This window comes from Gracilinanus agilis, chromosome 4 (genome assembly GCF_016433145.1).
Source record: "Gracilinanus agilis isolate LMUSP501 chromosome 4, AgileGrace, whole genome shotgun sequence".
Classification (NCBI taxonomy): domain Eukaryota; kingdom Metazoa; phylum Chordata; class Mammalia; order Didelphimorphia; family Didelphidae; genus Gracilinanus; species Gracilinanus agilis.
Window position 1 is genome coordinate 295,154,238 of NC_058133.1, and position 24,849 is coordinate 295,179,086.

Here is a 24,849-nt window from a genome sequence, read left to right on the forward strand (position 1 = left end):
CTTCCCCTCCCCATCCTATTGTGTAAATGGAATTAGCTCAAGCCCATTCATAGTTAAAACTCTAGCCACCAAAGATAAAGTCATCCCTACCTCCCTTAGTGGGGAGGAGAGATGAGTTACCCACACGCGACAATAAGTAACAAATCAAGAACAAGGGACTGCACTTCGGGCAGTCCAAAACAGTGTTGAGGCTGACATTTGTCCGCTTGAATTAGAGGTGGACCTCCACGAAGTGATGAAAGCTGCTGTCCTTCAAATATGAAGGTAACTTCCTTTTGAGGGGTTCTTGCTTTGAACTTGGTGCTGAAGGATCTCTGCTGAGACCTCAGGCAGCTTCCCCTCTGAATTGTCATGGGGGTAAGTTAGGCTGACTTCCTTTTGCCTACCTTGGCGTTTCTAGAGTCTCTACCTCAAGAAGCTTCTTTGCCTCTCTAATTGCTAAGGCCTTGTGGCTAGTAGCCTAATTTAATTAATCTTTTAACTGTCACCCGGTCCAGACCTCTGCTGGTTTGGACCAGAGTTTTTCTCCCTCTCTTTCCCTACCTTTAACCTTCCTAATTGTAAATAAACTACCATAAAACCCATCCTGACTTGGGTCTAATTTTAATTGTGGAATCAATCTAGATCCGATTTATTCCTGGCGACCACACCTTATATGTGTGTGTGTGTGTGTGTGTGTGTGTGTGTGTGTGTGTGTGTGTGTGTGTGTGTGTGTTTATATATTTCCTTCTTACACTATGCACCTGATTATGTAGTATAATTTATCCTATTTTTCATCTTCCTTCAAGTTTCTCTTGGTGCCATCTTCTATTTCTGTAAAAGTATTATGTATACATATTATACCATAAAGCCAATCCTGTATTCCTGACAGGCTTTGATTTTAGAACAAAAGTTTCACTCAGTATGACTAGGCTGAAAAGACTTCATTTTGAAAAGAGTATGGTTTTGACAACAAATGATATGGGTTGGCTATATAAAGACCAATTTTGTGAGATATGGACCTATTAAATATGTTAGAACTGAGAACCAGACTGGTTAAATTCATCAAATTAAATGCGGATAGGAATATTGAGAAATAAGGCCTAATATTACATTGCTAGAGCAGCTGTGAAAAATTTTTTTTCTAAAAAATATGATGGAAATATGCATTAATTAATATAAAGCTGTTCATGTTCATTGACCTAGGGATTCTATTACTAGGATTAGATTCTGAGGGCTTTATTGAGAAGATAAAAGCTGTGTGTGAAAATATTCATGGAAACTTGTTTGTAATGACAAAATAATTGGAAATAACACAATTACAATGATTGGGAGAAATGACTGAATTGATTATGATATTGAATATAATTATGTTATTTAAAAGTGATAGATATTGGAAATATAAAGACTATAAGGGAAATATATGAAGAAATCAAAGAGAAAAATAATACACATACCATGATTACATTTTTTAAAAAACAGCCAAAAAAGCAATAGAAAAACTATCAAAGTAATACAAATCCAAAGGGAACCCAAAAGGAAAGGGTGTTTATTTTAGGGCACACAGAATTTCCATATTTCACAACAATTTGTAAATAATGTAATGCTTGTGTTTTCCACATAATTTGTTGATACTTTTGTTTAAATGGTTTTCCCGGTGGTGGTGGTAGTGGTTATTAAGTATATAATTTTAAAAATTGAAAAAATATATTTGGCATTTTTTTCTTTCTTTCTTAGTTTCTTGGGGGGCAGGGGCTGGATGTTTGGAGATGAGTTTGGATGAGCTCATTGTGTTTCTTATTCTACCATTTTAGCTTCCTGGAAGCAGAAGAGGGATTATTTGTTCTTAAAAAGTTTGGGATCATGTAACCATGTTAAAAATGAATATTAATAAATGTTTAAATTAAAAAAAAGTTTGGGAAACTAATTCAAGAATTTATCTGATCTTTTTCTTTTTATAGGACAGATATTTAATGCCTCTCCTAACATTGCTCTCCTGCAAAAGTTGTTTACTCTTGTAATGTGTAGTTTTGACTTTTTATAGTTTTGTTAATCTTAAAACATTTTTCAAGTTTCCAAATTTATTGGATGTAGCTATTAGCAATACTTATGATTCTTTTAATTTTAAAAAAATTTAACCAATTTTTCCTTAACTTAATTTTATTAATTATCTACTCTGTGAGATGTTGTGTTAAATACTTTACAAATGTTATCTCATTATCCTGATAACTACCTTTTTTTTTTTTTTTTTTAACCCCTTAACTTGTGTGTATTGAATGCTCATAGGTGGAAGAGTGGAAAGGGTGGGCAATGGGGGCCAAATGACTTGCCCGGGGTCACCCAGCTGGGAAGTGTCTGAGGCTGGATTTGAACCTAGGACCTACTGTCTCTAGGCCTGACTCTCAATCCACTGAGCTACCCAGCTGCCCCCTGATAACTACCTCTTAATATCATTTACAATTGAAGGAACTGAGGCAGACAGATTAAATGGCTTGCCCAGGGTCATACAGTTAGGAAGGGTTTGTGGCAGGAACTGAACTCAGTTCTTTCTGACTTCAGGTCAACACTTTGTTCCACTTAAGCACCTATTAGGCTCTAAGAACCTACCTCAGAGTTCATGGGAAAGCATGGTAATGCTTAACTTTAATACAAACTGTACCTCTTCCTTTAGTATGCAGTTTGATCTTTGATCTGAACTTTAATATCAGAAGGAAGCTATTTGTTGCTTGAACAAACTGCAAGTTGAATAAATTTTTTTTGTCATTTAAAACTAATAATCTGGGCAAACTTGATCAATTTTTAAAAGACTTTTTAAAAAATTCTGGAATTGTGTTTTATACCTAATGTCATAATTTAACATTCTGCATAAAAAAATAATTTAACTTTTTGGCAGCAATTGAGAAATTGTAGAGGAGAGAGGACAGAAGAGTTGGTGGGTAGAATGATGGAATTCTGTTTGATGACTTTACTTTGCTGGATCAACCTCTGACAGAAGCAGTCTAAATTTTTTTTATATCTATAGAATCTTGAAATAGTTAAATATTACTTTTTATTAGCTAACATGACATACCTTCAGAGAACCAAAGATGATGGATAACCTTAATGTACTGTTAGTGATTATTCTCTAAAAAATCCAAATGAATCATTGATCTGTTAATTACAGGAAAAAGTGAAAAGTAAAGACTATGTTGACCGTGAGAAGGATAGAGTTGCTTTAACTCTGGCTCGACTAGCTCGCCATGTGGAGGTAGAGAAACAGCAGAAAGAAGAGAAGAATAAAGCTTTCCGGGTAATGTGATTATTTATGTTCTTTAAATAAAATCTAAAATCCTTTTGAGTTTCATAATGTTGACAAAAGAGAAATTTTGGATGGAGATAAGTGAATTCAAACTCAACTGGATCATCAGTCATATTTTTTTTCATTAATCTTTTACTTCCAGATTATTAGCTCCTGAACATTTTAGCATTTTTATATTTACGCAAAGAGAAAGAAAATAAAAGCGGATTGGCCTTGGTCTTTATTTGCAGTTAGAGTTAAAAATTCATGAGATTTATCATTGAAGAAGAAGAAATTGAAGATACTTTCAGTGTCCAGAGGCAACTTAAACTGGATGAAGAGGTACATTGGAGTCTACATAGCATTCAACTTTCTGGGTATTGTCTTCTCACACTAAAAACAAAGAATTCTAGAAGCTTCATACTTCCCGTTTAGGAGCAGCTTTATTACTAGGGAGATGCCCCACAAAAATTGCAGGAGAAACACTATATCAAGCATATTTGATCCCAACTTAAAAATTAGGAAGCATGTCTGTGGGCATACCTACTAACATACTTTTCAAGTGTTCAAATGAAGTTATTTTATTTAAAAAAATAAACTTGCCACATTTTAATGGTACATATTCTATAATGTTTTATAGTGAAACCTAATTTCTATTTTTCCTATTCCTATTTGATTATCTTAGTTTTATTTAAACCGTCACTTTTTCAGTCAAAAAATAGGGGAAAGAAAGCTACTGGAATTTAACTAGTATATAATTAGAGTGCAATATAAATCTAGTATTGCTTTAAATTGTGAAAGGGATATTACTATACTCTTTTTATCAATTTTTAGAAAGATGCTATTCTGAAATTTGTTTTTAAGTAGCTCTTTTGCCATAGTCATGAAGGAAATCTTATCTGGGGAGGAAGAATTTGTGAGCAAACCTTTTTCTCCCCATGTTTCCTAACTGACTAGTGCTGGCTTCTTTTCCCAAGCAAAGTCAATGCCCACATGGATAATAAAGCTGTTATGATGTCGTTGAGAATCTTACTGTCACTATGACGACTAGGGTTTACCCAAGGCTAATTTCAGCCTCCACCCATGTAGAGGATCATACATTGGATCTGAAATGAGGAGTTCACTTTAGTTTTCTGTTCAGGATCCTTTTTAGTCAAACTTTTTAAAAAGATGTTTTCGATGAGATCAGATCTTACTAAATTCTACAGAGAAGCATTGGTCTATTTGTTTTCTATCATCAACCATGATTTTTCCTCTATACCTTGACTTCTATTATGGGCCATTTCTATCCCAGATGTACCTGACCACCAAAATCAAAAGCAAACGGACAATGAAACAATCCTGGAACATCAAGAATTTTAGTATGGGCCTGTAATTCCAGTAATAAGATGCCTTGGAAAATAACTTCTGAATTCATTCCAAGTTCATTTGTCTTGGTTAACTTGACATTTCTACGTTCAAAATAGAATTTCCACTTTCTTATGGGGAGGTTTTAATGAAAAATTTATATTCAGAGTGGATAAATCATCTTAATGAAGATCAAGTTATGATGGGAGAACATGAATTTGACAAGCTCTGTTCATTGACATTCCAACAGATGGAATCATCAACTTGCAAGTAATAATACACTGTCAGTCTATTATTAAGGGAAGTGATTCCTTGATAAAGCAAAAATGGCAACTTAGGTAGAGTCAACAGAGGTCAAATTCCATTACGAGACATTTCAAAGTAATGTTCATGTGGTTTCATTGTATGAGACTGAGATCTTCTACTATTGGATTTTGATACTGTCACATATGGCTTAGCAGTTTTTTATTTTAGGTTTATTATTATAAGAGAATGTCAACTGTGTTTTTTACTTTAGAAAATGTCTTAGCTTCTGAACTTAAACAAAACCCTTTATTTCTATGCAACTGAGTGATAAGGAGATAGAAATACCAATATGTATATTTTATTGTGACTTAAAATTTTATTTTTTAAGTTAGCAATTATTGACAATTTGTTGGGGCTTCTGGAAAAGATCATATTTAGAGGTTCATCATCTCATTTCTCATAGTCTTTTTAAAACTTTACCGTGTAGAAGATCATAGATGAATGAATGAATCAATCAGTCAATCTCTATTTAGCACTCCAGGACAGGTTTTCCCCCCACTTAAATTGCTGGTACCTTGTTTATGACTGACTATAACTTTAATTTAATCATGTCTACTTTGAGATCAAGGATTCAACATTTGAAAAGTTAAGTCTCAAGCACTTAGCATAGTAATAATAATTTTAAAGAAATCAGTGTTTTTTGAGGATCGTATATATGGCATTCTTGTGCATGTAGGCTGTACTGATGATTCATTGATATGATTTTTTTTTCGTCTTTAGGAAAAAATAGATTTTCAACATGCTCATGGATTGCAAGAACTGGAGTTTATTCGAGACCATAGTAACACAGAAGCAGCAAGATTATGTGTGGACCAATGGCTAAAAATGCCAGGTATTTTTTAAGAATGAGAAAAGCAAAGATATTGGATTGTTTATTAGCACATGTGATATTGAAAGCCAGTTTAAGTAAAACCTCATAATGGCATCCTCCTCTTTTCCTTTCCTCACTAAAGCATTTTTTTCCCCATTTGTAAAATGCCCTTTCAAAAAGCACAGTCTACTTGTATGTAAAACTAATTCATATTTGTAAATCTCATATGTTCCCTACATATTTGCTTCACTTTTCAAAGCTTCAAGATTGTCATTAATTCTTAAACTATACCTGGAAGATAAATTTTATATTAAAAAAGTTGCCTGATACCTTTGGTAGATTTCTACCAGTTGAGAGAGCAACTAGATGCTATCTGTTACCCCTTTAAAGGCCCACATTTTATGATCTTAATTCAAATTTGATTTGATATCTCTCATGAGGTAAAATTGTGTTTTTGTAGAAATAAGGTTTCTGTCCCCTTAATAATGACTTCATCAGTGGTTGATAAAGACTGCTGATAGTGAGACTATTGAGAATGAGTAGTTTATCTGCAATATATACACAGAATAATTTAGTGATGTAGTACTTATTAAAAAGCCACTTGAAAAAGATAAAACTATGTGTTCTAAATTTATTCCTTATAATTGTAATTTTTAAAAAATTCGATCAATAAAGAATTTTAGCTTCCTACTTCGTAGCATAGTACTAGATACTGAGACCCCTCTTCCCTCCTCTTTTCTTTGTGTTTTTACACACACACACACACACACACACACACACACACACACACACACACACACACACACAGTCCCTGTCAGCCTCAAGAAACTTTCATTTTATTCAGGTAAAACAGTCACTTACACATTTTAGGATGCATAACATAAACATCAGGTAATTTTGGCCAGAGGCTAAAAGCTTTAAAAAAAAGAGATTCTGAGGGGTAGAAATGAGGAAAGAAGTACATTCCAGGTGGGGAAAGATAGCCTGTACAAAGAAGTCAGAAGGTGGAATATCATCTATTAGAAACAGGAAGGTCAGTTAAATTAGATTATAAATCCGGAATTTTTTCAGAAAAGTAATGCTTAATAAATTTGGGGAGGCTGATTTGGAACCAGATTTTGAAGGGTTTTGAAATGCCAAACTAAAGTGCCTTTTAGAACTAGCCACCACTGAGATAATTATTGGTTGCACCCAGATTTTGCAATATTACTTCATGGCTATTCTGAAAATGTAAATTGTATGTAAATAAATATCTACAAAGGAACCAGTCTAAGTAACATTATTTTTCAGTCTTGATAACAAGCAACACTATTCCACAGAGTCGTCTCTTAAGTGGTTACTTTGGAAAATTATTATAAATAGGGAGCCTGGTCTAGACAACTTAGCTAGCTTTCAAAGGTCTGATTTGTGAAGGATACTTTTCTACCTATAACAGTACCTGTTTCAATGTCTCCAGATACTAGAAAGTCATAAGAACGATATGTGGGGTTGTGGTTTAAATAATTCAACAAGATGATTGTGAGCAATTATCAAACATTTCTATATACAATGCCCATTTTCACTGAACTTTCAAGTTTATATCTGCTTTATATCTGCTAAAGTTAAGAATTAGTGAAATGGTGACAGGGAAGAAGTTCAGCTTTTCACAAAGTCAAATTTCCCAATTCCAAAGTTTTCTAGTTAGAATTCACTTTATTTGTAAAGGTGACTGTGTAGGATAGACAAACTTGTTGATAGCCTTCTAATGCTACACTTATTATAGTCATTGCTCAGCTTTACTGGTATCACTCTGAATTGGAGGTTATTGACCCTACCCCCACCCCCACCCCCTTATATTTTTACTTTTTTTAAAAAGGCATAATTGAAGGAAGATTGGGGTATGCTGATTTCATAAAATATCTGATACCCAAGTTCCAAAACCAAGCTTGTTTTCAGAGAAATTACTGTCTTGATGAACAATTATAAGATGTTGCAGAGTTATGCATTATGACTTTTTTGGTCAAACTTAACTCAGATTTCACATCTAGACATGCAACCAATTCTGGGTGCATATTTTGATGTCTAGGTGCAGAATAATACCTACAGTAACTAAATATTCTTTGCATCTAGATTTTTATAGCTTTATTAATGCACTGGTAGTTGAATGCATGATTAAGTTACATCTGACTAATATATAGCCTTCATTGAGCAGACAAGTGGGAGCATATGTGTCATTTAGCCATGCTTTATGATGCATGCAAGACCTGGTGCTTTATATAGGATCAGGTTGTACCTAGCTCATTGATGGCTGATCGGGTACTGAGAAGCATGAGCTTGGGGGTTAAGGTTAGTATTTTGCTTTTTTTTTTTTTTTTTTTAATTTCTAGTCTACCTCTATCACATCAAACGTTTTAGTCCATATCTTCATTGTGAAAATGGGCTCCTCTGATAGCTATTGCTAGATATTGAATTAATTCATAAAGAGCCGCAGGTTACCCTACATATTTTATTTATCATTTGTTAGACGATATTATAAGAAAGAATAGATCAAATTAGTATATTGTAGGAACTATTTTTTGAGAGGTTAGAGTTAAATCCCCTATGAGTACTGTTATTTTAATTGAGAAAATTTCTAATTTTTGGAAGCTAAAGGATTTTTTAATTTTTGAAATACATAGCTTGAGTGTCATTAAAAAAATTAATGCTTATCCCACTCTTGATGGCCTCTTTCTGGCAATAATATCATTCATAGGTTATAACTTTATAGATTTTAGATTGTAGCACTCTTACTTCTGTTGGGGACCAGTGTACCTTGAGTGTGTACTAATTAAAATAAAAACTTATGAAGTTGTGAAAGGAGAGGATTGAATTATGTTATTTCATGAGGAGTCCCCCTTTTTTGGGAGGGGTTGACTTTCACCATTTTTTCTACAATTTTGTCCACAAAGGTATTACTGCTAGTAGTTAAATACATAATCTTTATGGCAAACATAATTAACATAACATACATAAGCAATAATGACATTTATTGTAATCTTGGATCTTTTGTATACTTATCCAAAAATTTTAAATGTAGGATAAACTGATGAACCTGAACGTGTATTGCTCAACAAAGTAACCTTTCAGAGCTCATTTAATGTCTGGTGATTAATTTATTTCCTTAAAAAATCAATGGAAAAAAGTATAAAATATAAGCCTCTTAAAGGAGTAGATTTCATTTGTCTTTGTGCCTTGTACATAATTGATACTTAAAAAATAAATGACTTAGAATCGCACATTAGTTAATAACGTATATGATTAGATCTAAAAATTGTACTGGTGCTTGTTTGCTTGAAAAGCCAATGTGGATTAGTGAAGTTAAGGTCTTGAAATAAATTATCCACAAGTTTAAAATGTAGAATGAAATGAACATGACATTTATCAAAGCAAACATTTTAGAGCTCATTTTAACATCTTATATTTAATGTATTTTTTCTGTCTTTCAAATCATTGGGAAAAAATTATACAATGTAAGCTTTTTGAAGAGAAGGGACTATTTTTCATTTTTGTTTTGTGCTCTATACATGTTAGATGCTTAATAAATTATTGAATTTGCTGTTACCATTTCTACTTCATTGGATATCCAAATTAATAACAATACAGTTCTGCCTAAAAATACATGCTACTTTTCCTTTGTTTAGAAAAAGGCAGCATGATAAGCATGAAGCTCCAGAGGATATTTGCCACGGATATATGCTATAAAGCTTTGTGACAGTGTGCAGATTACTTAACTTTTTTGAGCCTTAGTTTCCTCATGTGTAAAAAAATAAGGGGAGATTAGATTTGATAACCTCTAAAGGTCCTTTCATGTCTTAATGAATGACCCCATGAATTCTATGTAAATGAAATAAAGAAATTTATTTCAAATTATGAAAATAGTGAGTGACATTGCAGTCTTATTAGAAAAGACAGTTTCTAGAATCAAAATATGGCATGGATTGAACTTCTGCTTAATGCTTTTTTGCTGACCTATGTGAATTTAGGCAAATCATTTCAACTAATTCTGGACTTCAGTAGAGAGAATTGGTTTAGATTGTCTCAATGGTCCCTTCTAGCTCTAACAGTCTCTAAGATTTTGTTATTTGTGATCTAAGTATCTCAGGGGGAATACTACTGTTCTTATCTATAAAATTATTAGAATCTTATTTTACATAGATTCATAGGTTCATAGATTTAGAACTGGAATTAGATTTGCCTGTCAGTTTCAATCTACTGGGATCAGGTCCAGGAGAGGAGGGTAGATTAAGTAAATTTGTCTAAGGTTACAATTTGTGTATGTGTTTTCATGTGTTTCTGTATTGTCCTTGTCCTTTAAACTTTAAGGAGTCTCATGGACTCCTTTTCAAATAAGTATTTCAAAATATTAACCTTTTTTTAGATTTTTAAATGTTGAGTGAAACACTGAAACTTATTTTTAATTAAAATTAAAAATTTATATTATTTTTATTAAATATATTTGTATTTTATTATAAATTTCCTTAACATTTTTAAAATTGTTTTTATGTGTAAAGTTTTTTGTATATTTAATGATTTTTTTCATTTAAATTCAATAATTACTTTCACTGACAGGCATCTGGATTATATTATACAACTATACCTTGTTTTTCCATTGTAGGACTCAAAACAGGCACAATTAATTCTGGAAGAAGAGGTCCAATTCGAAAAACAGGCCAAATGCCGATGTCCAACAAACCTATTTCATGCCCCATAATGTACTGTAACAAGGAGTTTGACAATGGGCACCTTCTCTTAGGTCATTTGAAAAGGTTGGTGTGATATTTTTCAGCATTTAGAATAAATGTGCAAGTAATTTCATTGTTGTCATTAGTTTTATAATACATATTTGAAGGGTAGTCACTGTTATTTTAAATGCTTTTATTTTTCTGGTTGTAGCCCCAAAATCTGTATTTCCAACTCAGGATGTTTAAAGAGTTTTAAAATTCTTTGATCCTTAAAGGAAGCCGTCTTAGATTTTTAATCTTTTTTTTTTTTTTTTTTTTTTGAGAACCAAATTAAGGCAATGCATACTTTGATGCAATAAAAAGTTCCAAAAAAGACCATAAAGAAACTTTCCATACTTCAACCCCAATTTTCTCAAAAATTTCAGTGGGAGATGACTTTTGAAGTATAGAGGAAAGATAATAAAGGAAGTTATGAGCCACTCATAACTTTCTAACCAAAACACTGCCTACGATGTGATCCTTATAAGAGCCATTATTATTTGCTACCAATAAACAGGACTTAAGTATTCTTCTTGTAGCTAGGTATCGATTGGGGTTAGAGTAGGACCCTGATAGTGCTGTAGCACTAGCCAGTGGCAAAGTAAATTCTGGAGAGTCTGTGGATGCCATATTGTAATTTCTATCTCTACTCATATTTTTTGCAGACTTAAAGGTCTAACAATAAAGGCCTGTTCTTAGCAACAACAGAACCTAGATTCCTGACTCAGGATAGAGGAGTTAGTAAGTTCTGAGCTTATTCTTGTAGGAGGGAAATTGACAATGATGAGTCAGTACTATTATATGCCTCACCATAGACCCAGGAATTAATTTGGTATAAATAAACCAAGAATAATATGGAGAGAATTACAGAATAGCATACTTGCTTGTATTTAGTCAGTACATTCATTATCTCTTTTGAAGGAATGAAATTCTACATATTGGACCTCCAAATTCTTTATAAAAGCTAAATCATAATAACCTTTAGATGCTATATATTTCTGATCTTGGTAAAGAGTAATGAACTGTTCTTAATGTTAATTTGAATACTGAACTCTGTTTTAATTAATGTTGAGTAAGAAAGTCATTAGAAGGAGCTTTTTTTTTTTTTTTTTTTTAAATCCTTACCTCTTCCATCTTAGAATCAATACTGTGTATTGGTTCCAAGGCAGAAGAGTGGTAAGGGCTAGGCAATGGGGATCAAGTGACTTGTTTAGGGTCACACAGCTAGGAAGAATCTGAGACTAGATTTGAACCCAGAATCTCCTGTCTTTAGGCCTGGCTGTCAGTTTCCTGAGCCCCCTAGCTGCCCTTTTGGTTATAAAATCCCAGTTTCACTGTAGACCAGACAATGTAGTTTTAGAGACATCTCCAATATCACCGAAAATGCTTTCCTGAACAACCCCCCTTCCCCCCCATCACATTTTAGTATTTCTCTCATGAAATTTCAAAGTATAGTTGTATTTACTTTGCATATTATGTTTACAATAGTTATTTTTGTGCATGTTTTCCACCCACCCCCCACCCCCAGCTTAAAAGGGTAATGTAATGTTCTTTAGGGCAAATATTTTCATTATATATTTATTTCCATCTGTAGTACAGTACCTGTCATATAGCATAGTAGCTGTTTAATGTATGAAATAATTCTTTGATACAAATCTCTATTGTTTTACAGGTTTGATCATTCTCCATGTGATCCAACAATTACACTGCATGGACCTCTCACCAATTCCTTTGCATGTGTAATATGTTATAAAAAATTTGCTACCCAACAGCAATATAGTGATCACCTTTTTGCTAAGGTAAGAACCCTTCATAAGGTAAAGAAGGGCACATGTGCATTGTTTCTATGGAATATATAGAGTGAGTATATTCATAACTGTTCTTAATTTCCCATTTAAAAAATCTAAATTATGGGGGCAGCTGGGTGACTCAATGGATTGAGAGCCAGGCCTAGAGCTGGGATGGGAGGGCCTGAGCTTCTGGCCTCAGGTAAGCTAGCTGTGTGACATCCATTACCTAGCCCTGACTGGCTCTTTTGCTTTAGGACCAGTACACAGTATTGGTTCTAAGATGGAAGGTAAAAGATTTTTTAAAAAAATAAAAATCTAAATTATTCTTTAGGCATCAAAAAAATTGTGTATTTTAGTGGTAATTAGCAGGAACTGTGTTTAGAACATTGTACCATAGTCATAGAATATTTGGTTTGGATGAGAATATTGAGGTCATCTATTCCAGTCTTCATATTACAGATCTGCAAGGAAAGAAACTGAAGAAGGCAAGGAAGAAGGTTAAGCACACTTCCTAAGTTAAAAGTGACTTCACAGCCAACTGATACTAAAGGAAAATTCAGACCCAATTCTAAAGCTTACATCTATTTGTAGTTGCTTTGTGTTAGTCAGCCAGAAGAGGTCACTAGACAGTTTCTTAAAATTTAACTTATTAAATCAGTTTTGCATCTGTGGTTTCTTCTCAGTCTGGAAGAAAGTGAGCTAATTCCAAACAATGATAACAAAGCCATCCATGTAAGTTAAGCAGCTTCTTTCAGTTAGAATGCCTACTTAGCCTTATTTACTTGCTGCCTTTCCGTTTTTTAAATGTGTTTAAGACAATAAGGATCATTTAATTAGCATCTCACTGAGAAGCATTAAGAATATTTCAATTGTTGCCATTGCTATAAATCCTCTTTGGTAAGAGGAGAAATAAATGAGTAATTATCTTTCTTCTCATTGTCTTGCTCTCTAGATTTATTACTGTTTCTGTTTTTGGATATTCTTTTAAAGGTTTTCCACTTTTTGAAGGCTAATTCAATAAATGTTAAGTGCTTACTCTGCTTGAAGTGCTGTGTTAAGTTCAACTTACTCCCTTCAATTTTATTATAATCTAATAGGAGGGAGATTCTAAGACATATACATATGATTTTTTTTTTCATAAACCCACACTTTTCTGTCTTAGTAACTCTAGGACAGAAGGGCAAGAACTAGGCAAATGTGGTTAAGTGACTTGTCCAGAGTCAAATAGAAAATATCTGAGGTCAGATTTGACCTCAGGACCTCCTGTTTCTAGGCTTGGCGCTCTTATCAACTGAGGCACCTATCTGCCCTGGGAGCTTACTTTTTGAGAGGTGGTTGAGGGACAACTTTATTGAGGAATGGCTACACACCTGATCTGAGCCTTGAAGAAGTAGGAGGTCCTTTCATATAGGACATAGTTAGAGAGGTTACATTTAAAGCAAAATCAGTGAAAAGGCATAGCTGTGAACTGAATGTTATATCTTTAAAGAAATGTTTTCTAAGTGTGTTTTTAAGCAGTTTATCCCAAATAATTTTAAAATTATAAAAGCATTCATTTGATTAATTTTATAGTTCAGTTTTTACCTCAGATGAACAATGTATAGTCCTCGTCCCTGGTTTTTACCCTTTTCATTCCATTTTTGACAATAGAAGCTAAAATGATTAAAATAAGGCGATATCTAGAGGTCACTTTCCAGTTCTAAAACCTATAGTGGTTTTCCTGTTGCCTTTGAAATAAATTCCTTAGCCCACTAGCATTTTTTACTTCATACTATTGGGTAGCTTTTCTTTATGTTAACCATGCATTATATGTTGCAGTCCAATTGGACTATTAGTTCTTGCCTAAACTTGACATATATTTTCTTTCTTCATGCATTTGTTGACTACCAATACTGTCTTTTCATCTCTTCCTTTCTAAATGCTCCTTTTAAAAGCTTAACTGAAACACTAGGCCACTATATGAAGCCTTTCCTAAATTTATTATTATTAATGTTTGGAGGCAAGATAGGATTTTCTGTAAAGCTTAATTTTATTAACATGATTATTTTTAGATATATGCTTTTCTATCTGAGAAAAATTGAGGATCCAAAAAATCTTTGCTGAATAAAGCCACACAAATTTAGTGTGGTATATTTTTAGCACTTTAAAACCAGATCCTCTAGTTTCAATTTGTTTATTAATTCTTTTAGCTGAATTTTCCATGCTTTGGATATATGTGGACCAGGAAAAAACCATCAAATAACCTATAGTATATGTGTTTCATATTACTACAAGAATTTGACAATCAAAGGTGTCTGTTGACTTGGAAAACAACTTGCATTTTTATAAATTCAGGTAAAACAGATTAATAAGTAGTTTGTCAAATCTCTGATTTCCAAGGGATTGAGGTTGTGAAGATCAAAATAATTCAAGTCACTTATGACTATAACTTGCCTTGATCTATATACTTTATTCTGACCGTTTTAAAGTTAGACAATACTTTCATTCAGAAATATGAAACATCATGATATTCATGGATGGTTGGCATAGGATGATTTCACTGCAACATAAATGTATTGAAAAATTAAATGTATTATAAGCTATATCTGTATTGGTAATTACTTTCTGAAAATATCAAAGCAAAAATTTTGGGGGGTGGGGGGTGTGGAATGCTTACCTTATTTTTAGTTCTCATAACCAAAAATGAGGTTTGACTTATTCAGTAATGTTGTATTTGTTTCACAGATGTTTGCAATTTATTTCCAAAGGTATAAGTTGCCAGGTTAGAAACATTTATGATAAAATGTTTAGGTTGTAAAATAATTTTCTTAACATTTCTTTTAGCATAAGATACTTCTGTCTGAGCTCATCCTTATAGTATTTCCTCAGTATACCTAATATCAATCTTCCACAGTATTTTATGATCCTATGAACAATTTAATCTTTAACATTTAAAACTCCTTTGAAAGTCTGGTAAAAGCTTTTCTGGAGATTAAACATTTTTTCTTCATTCTAGACAAATATTCTGTCACCTGTGTGTTTTTGGCATACACTTTCACATTCCTAGAATACTGATTTTTCTGGATCTTGGAATCCTTAATTTTATTTTCTTCATGATTGAGGCTCAAGTGCTTTTATTTCCTTTAGCTGTGAGAATTTTCCTTAATTTCCCCATCATTTCTGCCCATCACTTTGTATTTATTTGTATATATCCTATATTTTTCTTGTCTCTTCCAACATTTATCCTTCCAGTAGAACGACAGACCTTTGAAAATGTGAAGTCAAGGATAGTCTTATTTGTATTCCCAAGGGCCTACTGCAATGCCCAGCGCATGGGTACACACTTAATAAATGTGTATTTTTAAAACTGCAAAGAAGATTTGAGGTGCCATTTCTCCCCCCCTTCATCCCATTTCTAGAAATTTTTATTTAGATATATATACACCTCACTGTATGCATTTTTTGTCTGAATTTAATTACATTAAAAAAAATTAATTTAATTAAGCTCTAAGCCCTACCCACGTGGTACTACCCCCTCCACTGATCAACAATGCCTTATATTTAAGATTTAGTTGAAGGTACAGCACTCTTGTGGTCTACATTGATGAATATGGTAAAAAAATTTTTTTATCTCTACCTTTTGTTTTATAACATTACTCATCAAACAAATTGGCAAAGTGATTTGCCCAGGGACATACAGAAGTACCTTAAGGACAGATTTGAACCCAGCTCCTCTCAACTCAGACCTGCTACTCTATCCACTGTGCCACTTAGCTGCCTTAAATATACTGAAAACTTGTCAAATGCCTTAATATGATGAAATATAGTACCTTATATTATCATTTACTTCAGTGTTGAAACTCACGTTAAGTAATTGATAAATTGTACATTGGCATATTTTATTGTGTCCAGAATTAGAAATTGCCCCAATTAAGAATGCTACTACAATGTTAACATACATTTTAAACATTTTTTGATAGTTTTTTTTTAGTTTGTTTCAGATTAAATTAGATTTTATAAATGAAAATTCATTTAACCTTCTATACTTGTATAGAATATGTAAATTGCTTATAAATCATAAAACTGCAGAAAGCTACTAAAATAATTTTCTATAATTTTCTTTTACTATTAAATCTTGAACTTAATTCAGTTACATATTTATAAAATTATTTTTTCTTATTTTAGGCAGCTGCAGCTGATGGACATAAAACCAATCTTCTTCCCCAGCTTATTCAGTGCTTTGCATGTCCAAATTGCTTCCTTCTTTTTAGCAGCAAGGATGAATGTTTGAGGCATATGTCTGGAAAAAATCATTTCCTTCAGAGTTTTAAACTGGGTGGTATGTTTTATCTTATATTGTTTTAATATTTTTTTATAATATTTAGTTCAAGCTTTTTTTAAGTGACTGGTATATACAAAGGAAATGGGTAGGATGGTTGAGTGATGGAAGCGCAGGGTTCTAGAGAGGTTGAAAGATTAGTAAAATAAACTCAGAGGAGGATGTTAGAAATAGAGAGGGACCTTAACTATAATCAAATCCAATTTCAGTTCCTCCCCCCTTCTTCTCCCCTTCTCCTCTCCCTTTCCCTCTCCTCTAGGCCAGAGAATCTTGTGTGTGCAAGGCATATTTTCCCATTATGTTTATATTTTTATCCCCAATTTTACTGATAATTAACCTTGAGACTTCAGAGGGTTTTGACACCTTGTGGTGTCTAATTAAATTGTGGACCCAAATTCAAAGTATAATTCTACTATACTGTAAAAGTAGATTATGATCCATTTATTAGTCTTCATTTAAAAATTTTTTGTGCTTCATGAAATATCTTAGATAACCTCTAGTTTAGTAGAGAATTATATATAGTCTGCTAATATGCAATATTTTGAAAGCTCTGAAAGCTAGGGGTAACTTCAGGTTTCAGTGAATAAAATTAGTGTTTACTCTTGGGAATTAAAAAAACAAACAAACCTACTTTGTCTCTATTTACCTGAAATTGTATTACTTCTTTGATGAAATGACTCAAATTCTTACATGATCAATGTCATACTACTTAGACTGGAAAATAGTAACTTCTTTTAAAATACCATTTTATGTTGTTTATGGGTTTGAGGATTTGAGGATTTTTTAAATTAATTTTGTAAATTTTTTTCCCCAGATGACAAAGAAATATGTCCTATACCATTTCCATCTTTTGCAAAGAAACTTTTGATATCTCTCTGTAAAGAAGTCCCCTTTCAAGTGAAATGCATGGCCTGCCACAAAACATTACGTTCTCACATGGAGCTCACAGCCCATTTCAGGTAAGTGTGACTTAAGTAATAAAAAGTTTATTATGGTTTTAACTGCCAAGTAATTTGTGTTACTACTTTGCCAAATAGCAGAAGAATTTTTTTTTTATAAATTTTTTATAAATTTCTCCCAGGTTTTAAAAGCCTTGCTTGATTGAGGTTGCTTCTGAATAGATTTACAGATAGGATTACCAGACAAGTTGGCAGAAGACTGAAACTGATTATTTTCCTAATTTCCTAAAATTTCTGTTGGACTTCAAAATATTAGTTCCCCCCCCCCCAGTATTCTTCCTTTCCCAGAGAACTATTCTACAATAATAAATAGTATTAGTATTTTTAAAGATAAGAAAGTGAAGTCAGAATAAATCACACAACTGATCAAAAATATTAAAAACATTTAAAAATAATGTAGAGTTGTTGTCACATTTGTGAATCTTCCACAAAGGAATGAGATAGAAATATATTCTCATATATCCCTTCCTTTGAGCCATGTTTTGAAGAAATACTGATTTAGTTCATTGGAAAGTTGATTTTTACTTTGTATTTAAAGCCCAAACCAGAAAAAAAATTCTTTAAACCCTTATCTTTCAGCTTAAAATCAATATTGTGTTTTGATTCTAAGGCAGAAGAACAGTAAGGACCAGACAGTGACTTGCCCAGGGCACACAGTGCTAATAAGTGTCTGAAGTCATATTTGAACCCAAGATTTCCTTTTTCTAGTGGCTATCAATCCACTGAGCCCACCTAGCAAGGCCCCAAATCAGAGTTTTGTACAATCTTTTCTTGATCAATTGTATTTATTTATCAGGGCATAAGTATGTGAAAAGTTAAATAATAATTGTACAAGAAATGTCAAGGGATAAGTGACTGTTGAAGAGATTGTGAAGCCTAAGGAATATCAACTTTATTATCTTACAGCTGATGGAAAATCATTTAAGGTTGTGATTTGAGAAAGTGCTTTGATCTAAGAGGTCTTTTAGAAAGATGTATGACATTGTAGAAAATTGAAAAGGGGAAAGTATAAAACCTGGAGATCTTTTAGCAAGTTTTTGTAAGTAATTCATACTTAATGGGGTTAGTCAATGCCATAAAGTGGTTGTGAGAAGAATGGAAAAGGGGAGAGATCTGTTAAAACTGCAAAAGTGGTTTCAGGATTGTGGAATTGGGGAAAAGGTTCCAAGCTTGAGTTATATGGGACTTAGAGAGAAAAATCAGGATTAGAATGGTCATTTGGAAAATATTGATAAAAGTTTGAAGCAACAAGGATGGATAAGATTTGAAATACCCCTATCTCACTCCCTGTCTCTTGCTGGACATTTCTACTTGGATATCTTGTTGTCCTTCAAGCATGGAGCCAACTCCCAACCCTGTGCACCCTAAAACTAGTTTTGCAGGGTTTACTAGATCTCTTCCTTCCTTTTTTTTGGCCATATGTGTCTTACACAACATGAGAATACGGAAATATTTATTGCATGATAGCACATGTATATATAACCTATGTCAAATTGCTTATCATCTCAAGGAAATGAGAGAATTTGGTACTCAAAATGTGAGAAAGTCAATGTTAAAAATTGTTTCTCTATGTAATTGGGGGAAAAGTAAAATATTACTTAAAACCAAAAGAACGGGGACGGGAGAAGTAAAATTACCACATTGCAGGAAATTAATTAGAAAATGAGTGATGGAGGAAGCTAGGTGGCTCAGTGAGTGGATCAAGAGGTTAGGCCAGAAACAGGAGGAGGTCTTGGGTTCAAATCTGGCCTCAAATGAGTGGGTAAGGAAAGTTAATTGAAACATTAATTATATTTACATATATAAACATAAATGCACATGTATTGTTTAACCATTCTTCCCTAGCATCCATATCCTATTCTTATTTATTTTTTTAAGTGTTGGATTTTTTGTCCCTATTGTTTCATTTTTCTAGTTTCAGACCATCATTCTAGCCTTTGTTTAACTCTTCCTAATAAGACATCTCACCCAAGGAAATATTCACATATTAAAAACATAGTTTGCTTGTTGAGAATAGTTTATATACTGTAGGGCATATGAAGTATTTGGGTGCTCTTTTACTCTCTAATGTGTGTCAATCTCCATTTTCTTTGACTTCTTTCATTGGACAAGCAATATTACAAAGTGTATTTCAAGATGTTTTAATGTCATTGTTCATTACCATTATTAAAAAGTATTTGTTGGCTATTCATGTTTATACTATGCTAAGTGTTTTATTAAACTACATACTTACAGAATTTAGAAAAACTTGATGTATAAAGATATTTTATCTTTTATGTCCAAATCAGAGTCCATTGTCGAAATGCTGGTCCTGTAGCAGTAGCTGAGAAGAGTGTTTCCCAGGTTGCAGAGAGATTCAAAGCAAGAGGTTATTGTCCAAATTGCAATGAACTCTTTGTGGATGAGAGCAGTACCAATAATCACAAGCAGAATTTGGGACACAAAGTTCGAGTCATTGCCTCAATGGAAGAATCCATCTTGATGTATTGTCACATCAATGGAGGCAACAGACCTCCCTCTGATTTACGCCTCCTGCTTGAGCATTCAAAATTTTCATCGCTTAAAAGGACGCTATCCAATAAAGATTCAAGGTCACAGGCATGTAGCACTGCTCCAAAGAGGAAGAAAAATTTGGAGGATCAAAATAGTGAAGGTGTAGTACATATAAAACAAAATAAATGGGTCTGGTTTTGTGAATGCCAGCAAAAATTCCTAAGTGAAGATGCAGCAGAAAAGCATGTGTTCTCAGCTAATACAATGTGCCATAAATGTGTAGTCTGTGGGAAGGTATCTGAAGATGCAGGTGTTATGCGTTTGCATATGAGCCGGTTTCATGGAGGGGCACATTTAAATAACTTTCTTTTCTGGTGTCGGACATGCAAAAAGGAGTTACGGAGAAAAGAGACTATTATGGCTCATGTGACTGAATATCATCGTGGACACACTTATTTTTATGAGCAAGATGCTGGAGAAGAGGAACCTTTGCCATCCTCTTCTAAGACATTGATGAATAGCCCTGTTAATAGGAGGGGTCTTTCAACTATTATGCCTGTTCTTCAGTCCCCTCCAAAAAGTCCTCCAAAAAGCCCTCCCCGAGGGAAATGGCAGTGCCGAATTTGTGAAGATATGTTTGATTCTGAGGAAAGTGTTAAACTTCACTGTATGTGTTTAACAAGTCATCAGTTTCATAGATACAGCTGTGACCATTGCAAAAAGTCCTTTCACAAGATAGAGACCTTATATCGACACTGTCAAGACCAACATGACAATGACATAAAAATTAAATATTTTTGTGGGCTATGTGATCTGACTTTTGATGTGGAAGAAGCATTTTTGAGTCACTATAAAGATGTCCACAGCATAGACTATGTGTTTGTCTCAGAAAAGCCTGAAACTTCTATTAAAAATGAGGATGATTTCCCAGTATTGGAGAAAAGTAGCTTGTTAACATGTGGCTGCCGGGAGAGTTACATCTGCAAAACAAACAGGAAGGAAGATCACAGTAGATGTCTACAGATCTTGCTTGACAAAGGTAATCTGTGGTTTCGTTGCTGTTGGTGTTCAGCAACAGCACAGAATGTTACAGACATGAATGCCCATGTTCTTAAACGACACAAGGGAGAGAAAGAGCATAAAGAAGAGCAGTACTTTGTGAAGTGTGCCGTCTGCAGCAAAAATTTTCACGATGCTGAGAGTGCTCAGCAACATTTTCACACAAAACATTGCTTCTTACAAAAACCCAACATAGCTCATTTTGGAACAGAAAAATTAAGCCCATTCAAGTTTACTGCCAGTGGTGCACGTGTAGACAGAAAACTGAAACATCCCATAAGCTATCCAAAAAATTCAGAATCTCCTTCAAATAGACTACTAAACATGGATTCAGGAGCTAAGAATGACATAGGCTGTCAGAAGATAGGTATGATGTTAAATTATGATTTCATGTCTATGCAAATCTCATACAAGTTGTGTCAAAACTTAATCCATACAGCAGTAGCCAGCATGTTTCCAATAAGGTGATATATAATATATATGGTTCAATTCAATTATAATAAAGTCTGTGACATAGTAAATTATGAAAACTAAAACCCTTAGGCCATCTTTTTAAAACAAGAAATATAAGAGAAAAATTAGATAGATCATCCAGGTAGCTCTGAGGTTCCTTTATGTTGTAACTGGGGTTCCTTTATTATCTCCCATTTACTTGTTTTTCTTAGCCAAACTCCAAATTTAAAGGGAATTTAGTGTATGTGTGTAATTTTTAATAAAAGAATAAACATCATCAGATGCCATTTTCTTCTTCCCAGCATTGTCATGATTCTCATAAGGCACAGGAAATTTTTCAAGAAGGGAAGTTAGTTTGGGATTTTTGTCTGCTTTTATTAAGAATTTAAAATTCTTTTGCTGAGTTTATTTTTATAGCGTCTAAGGGCGCGCCCCTCCCTCCCCCCTTAAGCATGAACCCAGATGATTTTTTTAAAAGGCTTTTTGGGGCAACTTGCTTTGGTCTGTTTATTAAATCATCTTGAAAAGCACAAGTCCTCTTTTTATAATCTGGTGGTAGGTATGGTTTCCATTATGTATTATGTATGTGGAAGGAATATTAAAAAAATATGTCTTGGAGATGGAATTCAAAGTAATAGCAATGGATGAGCTTCAGTGGATTGATGAAGTGCGTCCAGTTGATCCATAGTGTAGGAATATAAAACAGAAAATTTGTCTTTTGAGCTTTTTACAAAAATACCCATTAGAAAGAGGTAACTACCCCAAGTAAGCACAAGTTCATGTTTTCCTAGCTAAATGTCCTAAATGTCACTATATTCTAGTAAGACATTCACAAAATGGTGGGAGGATTTATTTAATAAAAAGTTTTGCCCATTGTACTGAATTCTACATACCCCTTATTGTTTAGTAATGACTTGTAAAAGATAAGTAGATAGACCAAAAGAAGGACTAATTCATGCTCATTCTACACATACTCACACTTTGGATAATATTTGACTGCCAAAAACATACTTAACACATATTCCCATGAAAACAAAAGAATAGTAGTTAATACTTTTTGGCTCTAGATCTCTGTTACATGCCCATATACCTATTTTTTGTATGTTTATTCATAATTATATTGAAAAGGAAACATTTTCCTTATAAATATAAATTGACAAAAAATTCTCAAATCAAAACTTATAACTTGAGCCTCACACTAAATGAGAATTGCTGTTCAGTTCTTTCTGATAAGTTGTTTCTATTCCTTTCCCACCTATTTTATGAAATCAGATTCCTACTTAGCATATGAACATGGTTGGATACCTGGGAATTTAATTTCCATTATTTTATTGTAATCATGTACAAACAAATGATGTGGCTACTTATAGATGAAGGGACATGTAAAAAGTTAATTTGCTAAGATTTTGTGTTGAGGAATTAAAAAGTTTTAGAGAAATTCTTACTAAGCGTCGTCATGTCTTTGTGTCTTTACCAGATGAAGGAGATGTTGAGCTACCAGATTTGGACTACTTGCGAACCATGACTCATATAGTCTTTGTGGATTTTGATAACTGGTCGAACTTTTTTGGTCATCTACCAGGATTCCTTAATCAAGGAACCTTTGTCTGGGGCTTTCAAGGTAAAAGTTAACAATGAAATTGGACATATTCCCTTTGCTTTATGGCCCACTTAAATGGAATTTGCTTTTGAAATCATCTTTGTCATAATCTTTGACATCAAGTATGTTTTATGTGTATTGAGAATCACATTCAATATTTTAATTTAGCTATATTCAAGATTCGATGATCCTAAAACATTGTTTTATTTAGCTCAAAGTTCCATTTTATGTATTAGTACTGAAACAGTAAAGTTTGAGTTTTCCCAAACATGGTTAATTTGTTACATATATATGTACATAATTTTATGAAACCTATTTACTATTTTGCTATGATTTACTACTATGTTTATATCATATTTAAGTGTATATCAAAGCTAAAAAACAGAACTTAAAATCCATTGCACTTTGTAAAATATAGTATGGAATGTAATTTATTTCATCAAAGTAAAGAAATGACAGTTATATAATAGAGATGGATTAATTTCAGCTTTTGATATTGGATTTTTTTCAAGTATTTAAAACTAGGCCAATTTTTCAGGCATTTCTTCTCCCACTTTGATGATCATTTTTGTGTTTTAACATTTAAATCTTAGGAGGTAACACCAATTGGAAGCCTCCAGTCAATTGCAAGATCTTTAATTACCTCAACAGGATTGGATGCTTCTTCCTTCATCCACGCTGCAGTAAGAGAAAAGATGCTGCGGACTTTGCCATCTGTATGCACGTGAGTTATAGTTGGACTAAAGTACTTTTGATATCTATAACTCACTTATTCTGTGATCATCGCATATGGGTTTCATATAAATTTTGCAGTACAGTTTTAAATTTACATAAATTCACATTACACAAATTCAACTTTCTATAGAATTCTGAAAGAAATTTACAATCCAAAAACCACCTATATTAGCTTTACTGTTTAGTACTGTGCTCTCTCTGCTTCTGCCCTTTGGCTTGATTTTCAGTAGCTTCTCATGCCTGCCCCCAACCTCCTCTCCCAGCGCATGCATGTGTGCGCGCGCGCACACACACACACATCTGCAGAGCGACCACCACCGCTGCCAATCGGCATAGAAGCTTGGCTTGAGACCTCCTGTATTGGACGAGAATGCCTTTGCTCAACTCCACCTACTCACCTATATGTCTGGCCCTGTGTGCCTTTTGTTGATTTCACCACTAAGGTACTATGATAATGAGATTAAATCTACCTTGAGCATTCTCAAATCTAACACACCAAGAAATTTGCTCCTGCCCCTTAGTTTAACCCAGGCAGATCTAATTAGTCCTCAGTTGGGGGAGGGCTCAGCCTTGAAGCCCAATGCAGGAGGGGCCAAATGGCTCCAGAGGTGAATGAAGCAGAAGACTTCAGTCACAGAGTCTCTTTTTGAAAGAACAGTTCCTTTAGAGAAGTCCAGGAAGATTTAGTCTTTAAACTCACCACATATAACTCCAAGGGAGAGATTAACAGCAGTCTCACTTAGTCCAAGGTCTCAGCCAGTGGTAGGAGCTCCTCCAGGTCCTAGTCACCCACCACAAGAAACGAGCAACCAAGAGCCCAAAAGGCGAGCCCTGGAAGTTCTTTCAGTTTATTCAGGCCATTTCTTTTGTCACTTCCTGTGCTTTCTTCTTAGTTTACATGTCCAATCACCACAGATGCTTTTCTTAGGACTGCCTAGGGGGCAGTTAGTCCATTTTGATTTGTCACCTATTCTTGCACACGT

At 33.7% G+C, this 24,849-nt stretch overlaps 1 protein-coding gene across 1 annotated transcript in view; it reads left to right on the plus strand.

Moving 5' to 3' along the window:
• Positions 1-24,849, plus strand: part of ZNF451 (zinc finger protein 451) — a 109,603-nt gene that overhangs the window by 62,266 nt on the left and 22,488 nt on the right. The window contains exons 4-12 of the mRNA XM_044675923.1: positions 3,143-3,268; positions 5,630-5,741; positions 10,354-10,504; positions 12,132-12,258; positions 16,414-16,567; positions 17,382-17,526; positions 19,815-21,445; positions 23,009-23,152; positions 23,725-23,855. Coding sequence (XP_044531858.1) covers positions 3,143-3,268; positions 5,630-5,741; positions 10,354-10,504; positions 12,132-12,258; positions 16,414-16,567; positions 17,382-17,526; positions 19,815-21,445; positions 23,009-23,152; positions 23,725-23,855 — 2,721 coding nt within the window. The remainder of the gene's footprint in view (positions 1-3,142; positions 3,269-5,629; positions 5,742-10,353; positions 10,505-12,131; positions 12,259-16,413; positions 16,568-17,381; positions 17,527-19,814; positions 21,446-23,008; positions 23,153-23,724; positions 23,856-24,849) is intronic.